Genomic DNA, 12,611 nt, shown 5'->3' on the forward strand with positions numbered 1-12,611 from the left:
GGAAAACTTTTGAGAAAATGGATTTTTTAAAAGATCCAATTGTCTCGTATAACGAGAAGATTATCAAATTTGCGGGCGAGTGGGTAGACACTCGAGGATACGTGGATTTGAGGACACACTTGGGGATAGGCCGAGACACGAAAGAATTGAGGGTGAGATACTTCATAGTGGAAGCAAACACTTCTTACAACATTTTGATTGGTCGACCGTGCTTCAATGCTTTTGGGACAATCGTCTCCACTCCTCATCTAGCCATATAGTTCCCATCCGAGAGGGGAACAGTGCAGGCCAAAACCCTAAAAACAAGTTGTGACCGAGATATATATTGAAGGTTCTCTAGGGTGGAGATAAGTGTCCAAATCCTCTCCAATGGAACTAAAAACATATTTAAATTTCATAAACATTATTTATCGCTATGGTTGATTTTTTTGCAATCTTTTTATTAATATATTTTCATTTGAAATTTAATTATTTGACTAATAATAAAAAATATGGTTTGTAACAAACATAATTAATTTTTACTTCAAAAATAAAAATTAATATTTAATTAGATTAATTTAAATAGATAATAAATTTTAGATTAATATTTAATATAAATTATAATTAACTAAATTATTTACTTTTACAATTTGTTAATACTTATTTTTTTTAAAAATAAAATTAAAAATAATAATTTATTCTACTAAATTAACCGAAGATAATTTGTAAATTAATATTTAATAGAAATTATAATTATTTAAATTATTTATTTTGCAAGTTGTTGCTGTTTAAAGAAAAAAAAAGTTCCTGCTTAAAAGAACAAAAAAAAAACTGAATATTCAGCGTCTACTTATTTTTCATTTCCTAAATTTGATCAAAAGATTTACAAGCCTCCAAATTTGAAAACCACCATATAGGTTCGTTTTCCCTTAATTTGAAAACCACCATATAAAATTCCTTTAAACTCTCTCTCTCTCTCTCTCTCTCTCTCTCTCTCTCTCTCTCTCTCTATATATATATATATATATATATATATATATATATATATATATATATATATATATATATATTTATTTATTTATTTATTTATTATTATTATTGAAAATAACGAAATTGTAATATGTTACAAATGTTGAGAAATAATTATATTATTATTTTATGTTTTAAAATAAAGATAGTTTTTATATGCTAAAATTCGTTTTAATTTTTTTAAAATAAACTTCTTGAATATACACATAAAAATATAAAGATGACATTTTAATATAGATATATTTTATAACTATAATTACATAAAATCAACTTAATAAAATAAAATAATATTAATAATAATATATTTAACTATATAAAATATTTTTGCATGATCCAATATATCTTAGCACTCATAGTTTAACACGTTTTCTTCAAAGGCTATTTGTCCGCTCTAGTTCACAAAGGGTTGTGTATGTATAAAACACATGATGCAATAATTAATGAACGTAATTAATGTATCTTGTGTTATTCATATTATTATTTATGGACCTTTATCTAGATAGCCACGTGGCTTAATCACCTCTTAATATTTTTGTAGTAGTCCTTTTATTCTTATCTTAATTTCGAATTATCATAGTTATAAATCGACCTTGTTGATATAAATACATTTGAGTCTGAGTATGTGTTTTCCAAACACATGTCGACTAAGCAAATCGATATGTACTCAATCATAAGTAAACAATGTTGTCATGGTCGAGATATATTTAGATGTGTACAATACATAAAATAAATGTTTAAAAATATTAGTAATTATAAAATTATTAATAATTTTAATATTTTAATAGTTTACTAACACATAATTAATATTAAATCTAAATAAAATATGTTTTAGAGAAAAAATCATTAACAATGGTAGTATTTGATTAAAAAAATGACTAATTTTAAAAGAGAAATTCCATCTCTCTTCGAAATTTTACTTTCCCTATATCTTGCGGGCTATATATTTCATTTTCCACCACTGTATTCAAGTTTTCTCATAAGAGTAATGATATTTTTACCTTTGATTTTCTCAGTGTTTTTCGAATCACCAAATGAAGCGTCTTAAACCAAACCCTTTCACTTGTGCATCAACAAAGAAAATAAAAACACAAAAACAAAAAGCCACGTCGACGACATAAAAAAAAATAAAAAAATAAAAACCACGTCTGCTGCCACATAGGTGAGTTAAAATGGAGAAAAAGAAAAGAGAAGTTAAAACATCGTTAAGGAATATGCCAACTCTAAAAAGGAGAACGCGCAAGTGACAAGTGTGTCCTAGGTTTCAGCTTCTGTAGACGTGAGTTTGAGTTATACAATCTTGACCACTAGTGATGAGTATTGGTTCGTTTCTTGCACGAGTTTTCAATGTGACATTTTATTTATCTCTATTACTATGTTTTTGGTGGTATTTGCTTTGACCAACGACTGTTGTTTCATGGCCTCCAATTGTCCTTTTCATTTTATTATCGAAGGCATATTCATTACTATGATATTTCTTTATCCCTTTTGCGTTTTCGTACGTTGTCCTTTTCTTTCTCCCATTATAACAAGTTTCAAACGTGCAAACTAAAGAGATTTGATGGCATATCCTTACCATGTCCAAGTACTTTTTCAAAGAGTTGAAGTTATCTATAAAAGATGGGCCTAAACTCTCTCTCTTGGGTCATTATGGAGCTTTTAGAGTAGAAATAATTTTCGATATTGTATTTTCGAGCAAGTAGTTTAAGATTTATTTGGGCTTTGTATTATAGGTCAAGTAGTGTAAGATTTAATTTAGGCCTTATATTTTGGACCAAGTAGTGTAGGGTTTTTAGACTACTTGAGTTAACAAAGGTCAAGTCATGATACGCTTTTCTTGATGTTATCAAATTAATACTACATTACAAAGCAACTTCAGTATTTTCAATTAGTAACAAACTAGGTAGGGTTAAAGTAACCCTGAGTCGTTTCCCATCGAGTACAAAATTGATTTTTAAATACTTAACTCTTATGAAGATTTTGAAAGGTTACTAAAATGCAATGAAAAGTGAAAATCTATCCTAATGAAAATAATATTGAAGAATGTTGAGTTTAATTGAAGAACAAATAAGAGACCTTAAAAATAATTATAATAAAATATGCTAATTCCACTACTTTTTCAACATAAATTCATCATCAGTTATGCACAAATTATTGTTTAATTGATTATTGCTCGAGTTTCAGAATAATTAATTAAATTCTTAATTAATTTGAGGGCGATCTAACAATTAATTAAAGTAGATTCTCAATCAAAAGCAAGATCCTAATAGATTATTCCCAATAAATTCAACCAAAGTACATTTTCACTTAAATCCCATTTTGTTTAGTCATGTTTTATCGCTTTGGTGAGGCGAATCTAGTTCTTCGCCACGGTGGGTCGTGAAGGTGTGGTGGAAATGGGCTTGTGGTTCTGGTGATTGCCAGATTTTAATTCTCAGAATGGAGGTCTATGTGTTGTGGAGATTTGATTGGGTTTTCGAGATTAGGGTTCGCATTCTATGTTGGTAATGGGGTTCTGAAGATGCTGCGAACATGGTGGAGTCGCGAAATAGGGTTGATGTTCAAATAATTGTTGCGATTTGTGTATTGGGTTTTTTGGTTTCAATTTGCAGGTGGCTTTCCATGGTGGCCCATAGGTGGAGGAAGACACGATTAGGGTGGCGCGATATTGAGTCTCACGATTTGGATTTTTGTAGGTTAATGGAGGTGCGGTGAGAATGAACGCTGGGTGTCGCGGTGGTGCTCGCGCTCTTGTAGTTGTTGAACAGTGACGAGGTAGGATACCATTGTGGATTTCAGTCACGGTGGGTTTTGGTTTCCTTGTAGGAGGTTATATGAGGCCACGACTAGGTTTCATGGCAGTGCGATCTGGTTTCGCAAATCAGTGTGATCGCTTTCGCGACTTGGGAGTCTGGATTGTGATTTGGGTGGCTTGTGGTAGTGTGATTCATGGCTATCTCGCGGTGGTCGGTGACGTGATGGTGCTAAGGTTTCAATGGGAGAAAGGTTGAAGATGATGATGTGGCTGCTTCCTATTGGTTAATTTTGTGTGTAGAGGATCATGCATATGTGGCAGCACCTAGGCTTGATCCATAAGTGGAAGATTGCCATGTGGCAACATGTTAGCAGATCTAACTTGTTAGTGGTAGGATGAATGTGTATACATAAATTAGGGGTATAAAATAAAAACAATTATAAATTAATTTTTGTTAACACTTTTATTACCCAATAACATACTAAAAATAAATATTTAATATTATGAAGCACAACAATAAATAAAAAAAAATATTCTAATTAATAGATGTCTTATTGTGTGTAATTATTGAGATAATAAATTATCTTAAGTAATAATCGATTATCACAAGGTAATTTGTGTACATGTGTATGTTTTGAGAATAATTGATTATTACTTATGATAATATGTTATCCTAGAGTATTTTTATTGGAAACAATTCATTTTTGATGAAGAATGAACGTGGACTAAGCTTGAGGAATTGTGGAATGTGATGATAAGTAGTGTCGTCAAAATGGGTTGAAACCCGTGACCCAACCCGGCTCACCATGGGTTTGAGTCGGGTTGGGTTGGAAGAAAATGCAAAAATTTTTATGCGAGCCAATTTTGACCCGGCTCACTAAGAACCCGGCTCACATGGGTTGAACCCGTGGTGGGTCGGGTTGGCTCACCAATCCACCTATTTTTTTAATTAAATTAAATTAATTATTTAAATCCTATTTTTTTTTATTAAAATCAAATTAATTATTCAAAATGCACAACCTTTACTTAGAAATATAGCCTTTGACACTGCTGTCTTTCCAAAAGTTTCCCTTTGAAAATAAAACCCTAAGATTATAGATTGGATAATATTACAGATGAACATAAAGAAGAAGGTGCTTCAAGAGAGCATAATACTATGGATTTATCCATTCAGGACTCCAATTTAATGGATGGATAATATTATTGATTGGATAATTCGGGAATATATCATTTGTTTTATCTTGTTTTTAGACCTATCATGATAGTTTTATCTTGTGCTATATATTTTTGTTAACGGCTATATGTAGTTTCTTGGTCAAACAGTTGTGTATGTCTCATTAAACTAAATTGGCAAAATTTTGTGCTTGATAGCTTAGAATATATATAAGAATTTGATCGATCAAAGTAACATGTTATAAGAATTTGAAAAGAAGAGGGTGAAAAAAAAGTTAATTAAGTGAGCCAATGAGCCAACCCGTTTAACCCACCAACCCGTGGTGGGTCGGGTCGGGTTCAAATTTTTTCGGCTTGCTAATAAATGAGCCGGGTTGGGTTGGCTCACTAAGTGGCCAACCCGTGGTGGGTCGGGCCGGGTTACCCGTTTTGACAGCTCTAGTGATAAGTAGAGAATGAGATTAGCAGTTGTGTTTAAGGTCAGTTTTTACTTGTGGTTGATATAGGAGCATGAGTGGAAGATTGAATGCACAAGAGTTTATTTGGTTAATGAGCATGAGGCATCGAAGATTAGTCTACTTGTTGTACCTAATAAATATTGGTTCTATCTACGAATAGGTACTCTCTTTAGCATTGGTTGTTGAAAAGGAGGGATACTCTCTTTGACATTGGTTGTTGAAAAGAGTGATGTTCTCTTTGGCAAATAGTTGTTGAAAAAAAAAAGGTACTCGAGTCCTGAATCTTTTTTGTTGAGGGAGATATATGTTCTACCTTGTGTGATAGGGGAATAAGTCTGAAGTCGGAAGAAGGATGACTCTAGTGTATCTATATGGGGAAGCTACAAATTAGGTTTTATGGTTTGGTGATGCTCATGGTGTTATTCATGATGGTCGTGTATCTATGATGATGATCATGGTATTGAAGATGCTCTAGATTGTACTATGTTAATAGTGGTGTTACTATAGTTGTTATAGTAAGTAGTTAGTGTAGGGAGGGACAACACACACATTTACACATAGATCTCCACACTGGTAAGATATTTTCCGCTTTAGGCCAAACCCACATGGATTTGCTTTTGGTACCACTCCAAAAGGCCTCTTACCAATGGAGGTATCTTATGTGTATATAAACTCATGTCCATCTCTTATTTTATGGATGTGGTACTTTGTTTGTACCCAACTCAAACAAAGGACTATGGTACAGCGAAATCTGAGCCTGGTCACCAGACCTGAACCATGGGCTCCGATACCATTTGTATGGAGGGACAACACACACATTTACACATAGATCTCAACACTGGTAAGATATTGTCCGCTTTGGGCCAAACCCTCACGGATTTGCTTTTGGTACCACTCCAAAAGGCGTCTTACCAATGAAGGTATCTTATGTGTATATAAACTCATGTTCATCTCTTATTTTATTCGATGTGGGACTTTGCTTGTACCTAACAGTTAGCATATGTGTTAATGACTGGATAGACCCAAGGTCTATGTGTAAGATGTTAGCGATGACATCAAGAGTTAGTGATCAAGGATCGAGGATCGAGGATTTAGTAATTAATTATGATTTAATTGTTTAGAATCATATTGTTATTACTACTATGTATGAGATGATTGATTATGGTTGATATAATTAATATGTTTATATCTTGTTATTATGATTGTTTTATCGGTAGCTTACCTCATACATGTTTTTATTTGTGTGTTGTGAATAATTTTATCGACGATGATCATACAATGTGTTATACGTGAGCAGATGATATTGCAGATGTTCCAGAGGCATGTTAGGTTCATGAGATGACAGAGAAAAGATTTGAGTTTCTTTAAAAAGTTATTTTGGTATAGACCTTTGAAACAATGTAATTGTAGTTGGTTTCTTTCCTTAGTCATCTTAATTACTTTTGGAATAATATAATCGTACAAGGCTTTTGGAACTATAATGTTTTAAATAAGTTATGCATGTTTAAAGGTTGAGGTTTTTGAAGAATATGTTTTCGCGCTATAAGGAAGTTTGAAATTTACCAATTTTTGAACAACATGTGACACCTTGGAAATTGGGGTGTTACAAGTTTGAATAGAGTTTGAAAAACTTTTCGCAATTAGTATTAGACATTGTTTGTAGGGGTTAGACGTTCTGTAGAAAATGTTGAACACTTAAGGATTTTCAAAAGCATTTAGAAACACAAGAAAATATTACAAAGAAGAGAACTTAATTTATATTGGTTGACTCAAATTGAGCAACGTCCAATTCTCTTTTAAGAACTCTTAAAGGGTTCCACTAACTTTAAAATGTTACAAGTTTTATCACTTCTACTTTACAATGATGTTAACCACTCTTGGTATACAATAGTCCAATTGAATAAAACGTTTAACTCCCCTGAATTAAACAACCAAGTGTTTAATATTATACAAAGACAACAAAGTATTTTTAAAACAAGTGTAGATAAAGTATTGATCAGTACAAAGTATATTTGAAAAAACTTGTTGTAAAGATTTTCTAAAACGTTAGATGATGCAAAAATAAGAGAATTTTGACAGCATAAGAATATGTGCATTTAAGATTGTGGTTCTCTTTTGCATATGGACTTCTTTATATAGATAACTTCAAGAAAGATCTGTTATTCAGAAACATTGACTTTGATAAAGGTGTTGTAGGCTTTGTAGAAGGTCAGATGCTACTTTGCTTTTGTAGAGGCAACTGTGTTGCTTGTACGGATTGGGTAGACAAAAAGCATTGAAGAAATGGTCTTAGAATATCTTTATATCTCTTAATGTTCTTCTGAATTAACACAGAAATTTTGAATAAAACATTTGTCCTTTATGGATTTGTACAGATGAAAAGAAACAACACAACAGAAAAAAATATTATTCGTACGTTTTGATTTAAAATGTTAGACGTTTATTATATCATTTAGCGTAGTTCTTGTACTATAGCATTCAGCGATGTTTATTTATCATATCACTTAGAGTAGTATGTTAATTTTATTGTTATGATAGTCTATTGCATTTATGATATTATTTAAACATAAGTAACGTTTACCACATTATCCTAGACAATCATTTTCATAAATATTATTTCATTAGAAACTTTTATTTATATTATTTTATCTTATCAATTATCCTAATTTAATTTTTAAATGGGATTTTTTGAAATGAGGCAAAAATCACGATATTTTTCTAGAAATTAAGCAGAAAACATGAATACCGTGAATCGGATACTTGATTCCAAAAGTACAAATATCTCATCGATAGTCATTATCATCTTTCACATTTATACTTACCGTTCTTTTGTGTTTCTTTTCCTCTTTAGTCGGCACTAACGCGAGCACTAATTTATTTTCCACGATCCAACTTATGTGCTAGATCTCAACGGTGTCCTAATTACTAAACACTAATAGTAGCATCGTAGACAATGAACACGCACATGCAATTTTAGAGAAAATGATAGTACTTAAAGAAGTGATAGTTGCAAGCACGATCACATTTAGACGGACAGAGAAGTTATCTCATTGTGGTATTTTATGTAACTTTAGTTAATGCTTAATTCATATATAGAGGGGCACAAATAGATGGCACTATGCAAGTTGCAAGAGAATATAGATGAAGCAGGAGATGGAGAACATAGAGTCTCAAACTTCCTACATAACAACATTACAAGGCCAAGCACCTGACATCTCTTGCAAGGGGAATCCCTCCGTAACTCTAAAGGTTTTGAGATTTGGAAGTAGGATTTATCTTCATGCATTGATTGGAATAAAAAATTTCGTATGTCATTCTAATAATTAAAATCTAGCCACGTGTGTATTGTTTTGGAGTAAACAATTTTTCGAATATTGTTGTTGCTAGTTCATAATCATGTTGTTTCTCGAAAAGTAACCAAAATAATTATACAGAAAATTATGATGCTTTTTTTTCTCTCATTCCTAGGCGCTTTAACCTATCAATATTTTTAGCATGGATGAATGCTGAAATTTGTTATTACTTATTGTATGTAGTTCCGAGATGTTACTTATAAAATTAAGACCAGAAAGGGGGGATTTCTGAAGAGCAAAATGGAAGAGAAAGTAGTTCTGAATGGAGTGGCAGGCATGGTTCAACCTGGTGAAATTCTTGCCATGTTAGGTCCTTCTGGGAGTGGCAAAACTACTTTGCTAGCAGCATTGGGAGGCAAGCTTGGTGGGAAACTCTATGGAAGCATAACATATAATGGCAAAGCGTTCTCAAATGCAATGAAGAGGAAAACAGGTTTTGTGACACAAGATGATGTTCTCTATCCCCACTTGACTGTGACTGAAACTCTGGTGTTCACAGCCTTTCTCAGATTGCCAAGCAGTTTATCCAAAAAGGAGAAAATTGAGCATGCAAAAGCTGTGATGGCTCAACTTGGTTTAACCAAGTGCAAGGACAGCATCATTGGAAGCCCACTTCTTAGAGGTGTTTCTGGTGGGGAGAAAAAAAGGGTTAGTATTGGACAAGAAATGCTCATAAACCCAAGCTTGCTATTTCTGGATGAGCCAACCTCTGGCCTAGACTCAACAACAGCTCAAAGAATTGTCTCAATTTTATGGGAACTAGCAAATGGAGGAAGAACCGTTGTGATGACCATACATCAACCTTCAAGTAGGATTTACTGCATGTTTCACAGGGTGTTACTGCTTTCAGAAGGGAACTTACTATATTATGGAAATGGGTCTGAAGCTATGGAATATTTTACTAATATTGGATTTGCCCCTACCATGCCATTGAACCCCTCAGATTTCCTTTTGGATCTTGCAAATGGTAAGCTTTGTTCTCTGTTTATTTTACGGCTTTTGAGGTTTTGCTGTTTATGAATCTTTATTCTCTGCATATAAAAAAGAAAAACAAAACTCTTTATGCTCATTTTTACTGCATGACAAAATTTCAAAATCTAATTTTTCTTTTTTGACCTACAAATGTTTGGAAAAATTTACTGATTTTAACGTTTAATAATGCCCAAATAAACCATTAGTCACTTCAATACCCGATGTTTTAAAATCCTTAACTAACTTTATAAAATCTCATTTTAAATTTAATAAATTTTTCTTACAGTGAATGCTTTTACATTAAAATTTTATCTGGTTAATTTTTTCTCAGAAGATTAAGAAGAATAAATTAAGAATATAAAATAAGTTGAAATTTTAATTGAGTTTAATAAAAAATTTAATTTACTTTACCTTTTTTGTTTTCTTCTATAACCAATATCTACTATAAATCCATCCAATCGAACTCAAATGGAAATTTTAAAAAGTTATTTAGAGGACAAAACTAGAACTGAGAAATGAACTCTTTATACTTAATGAGTATTTTACATACTGATATGCTGCAAATATGGGAAGAAATAGTGGATTGAAGAAGAGTTATCTAGGTTTATATCCTCTTATTTGTTAACTTAAAATAAAATACATGGTTTTAGTTTCTTATTTTGCCACATGGGAACAAAAATTGCAGGTATCTACACTGGTCAATCGAATGAGGACCATGCCTTAAATAAGACCAAATTGATTTCTGCATATAGGAACTACTTTGATGTCAAATTTAAGCCAGTGATACAAGAAATTCCAGACTACGATAAAACTCAGGGTAGATTTGAAGGCAATAAATTTGGGGAATGGCCTACCAGTTGGTCAAATCAGTTTCTTGTACTGCTAAAAAGAGATGTCAAAGAGAGAAAACATGCATCATTTTCTGGCCTGATGGTTTGTCAGATTCTTGTGGCTGCTCTTATTACAGGGTTACTATGGTATAAATGTGATATTTCACGCTTGCAGGATCAGGTAATAACTGTCTAACATTTGGAATCACCTAAAGTATATATAAATATTACAACACTAAATTATTTTCTGATTTTAACATAAACATGTTTGCACCAAATGCTTGGTAAGACAACTAAGAAAGTCGCCTGAGCAAGCTTATATACACTAATATGTGATATTATGAGAATAATTCAATTGAAAACATGGGTTGATGTAAGTGATCGAGGATATGAACAAATTGTCACCTTCTTATAAATGTGATTTGATTCTACCTATGTCAATATAAATCACATTCAAGGAGCAAACCTCTTTCGAAACTGGTGCACTAGCTGTGGTTACATAAAAAGATTCATGATTAAGGTTTTTTCTTTAAAATGATTGCAGAGAAAAAATTCTTCTCTAATTTAACACTCATCGCTAATACGTCATTAGTGTTCCTCACCCTTTTACTCTTTCTCTCAATAAACATGTAATAATGCAACTACTATGTACTTGCAGATTGGACTTCTATTCTTCCTTACTAGCTTTTGGGGTACCATGCCTCTTTATCAAGCAATATTCACCTTCCCCCAAGAGGTAATGATGCTGGAGAAGGAACGATCCTCTGGAATGTACAAGCTCTCTTCATACTTCATTTCAAGGATGGTTGGTGACCTTCCAATGGAGCTCGTGCTTCCTTCAATATTCATCACCATAATCTATTGGCTGGTAGGGTTGAAAAACAATGTGGTAAATTTCCTATGCACACTTGTCACTATTGTACTCCATGTGTTGGTTTCACAAGGACTAGGCCTTGCCATTGGTGCTGTTGTAATGGACCAGAAATCCGCAACCACACTGGCCTCATTGATTGTGCTAACTTCTGTTTTGGTTAGTGGATACTATATTCAACATGTGCCAAAATTTGTATCATGGCTCAAGTACTTCTCCATTAACTACTACATATACCATCTCCTGATGGGGTCTCAATATGGCTCAAGTGACACATACCCATGTTCTCACGGAAAGTGTTTGGTTGCAGAATATCCTTTGATAGAACAAATGGCGTTACATTTTCAAGGGAAAATCATGGCTGCATCGGCTCTATTCATAATGCTTATAGGATACAGATTAGTGGCTTATTTGGCTCTCATGAAAATTGGGATAACAAAGAAAATGCGATAGGAGTCTTTAGTTCTAATCCAGTAGTACTTAACCCTTTTGCAGTCATTTCATGGTGTACTATCATTCCATCTATAGTCGTATGCACAATACACTAGCTAATGAATATAAACTCTTAGTAGCTCAAGAAAAACTTGAATGCAATCTTCGGTTAGTAATGATAGTGATTGTGAAGAAGAATATGAAAAATATTCATGAATCCATATATTTACGCTCACGTTTATGATTTAAATTCAAAATTTTAATGGAAATTCTTGTACTTAAATAGTTGATTTGAAGAGGATATGGGATAAGGGAATTTATCATATTTGAGAATTAAAAATGTTTTCATAAATTATTTTTGGATATTCTAATGTTTATTTGTACTACTGAAGTAAGTTTTACCCATTTAAAGTGTGAAATTAATTTGGTCAAAGATGGTCAAATATGTTTGAATCTGATCAAACAGTCAAACCCTGGTCAAATCTGGTCAAGTAAGGGGTTAAAGAGCAATTTTGGAAAAAGAATAAAGGACTAAAGTGCAAATATTGAAACTTTCTAGACTTATGTGCAATTTTGAATAAAATAAAAAAGGTTGAAATGTAATTTTGAACAAGATTAAATATGTTAGATATTTTAGAAGAAATTAAATCTAGAAATATCAATAAAAAGATCTTCCAAATATATTTATAATTATCTAAATTTATTAATTATTTGGAAGATATAATATAAAAGATCTTTCAACAGAATATTCAGAGTTCAAGT

At 32.2% G+C, this 12,611-nt stretch overlaps 1 protein-coding gene across 1 annotated transcript; it reads left to right on the forward strand.

The window, feature by feature from the left end:
* The first annotated feature begins 8,502 nt into the window (after positions 1–8,502).
* Positions 8,503–12,111, forward strand: LOC124831232 (ABC transporter G family member 9-like). Its single transcript, XM_088098897.1, has 4 exons — positions 8,503–8,640; positions 8,928–9,711; positions 10,402–10,727; positions 11,205–12,111. The coding sequence occupies exons 1-4, from the start codon at positions 8,533–8,535 to the stop codon at positions 11,868–11,870; spliced, it is 1,884 nt and encodes a 627-aa protein (XP_087955023.1). The 5' UTR covers positions 8,503–8,532; the 3' UTR covers positions 11,871–12,111.
* The last annotated feature ends 500 nt before the right edge of the window (positions 12,112–12,611 follow it).

Source organism: Vigna umbellata, chromosome 9, assembly GCF_029865625.1.
Source record: "Vigna umbellata cultivar VRB3 chromosome 9, Vumbellata_1.0, whole genome shotgun sequence".
NCBI classification, from domain to species: Eukaryota; Viridiplantae; Streptophyta; class Magnoliopsida; order Fabales; family Fabaceae; genus Vigna; species Vigna umbellata.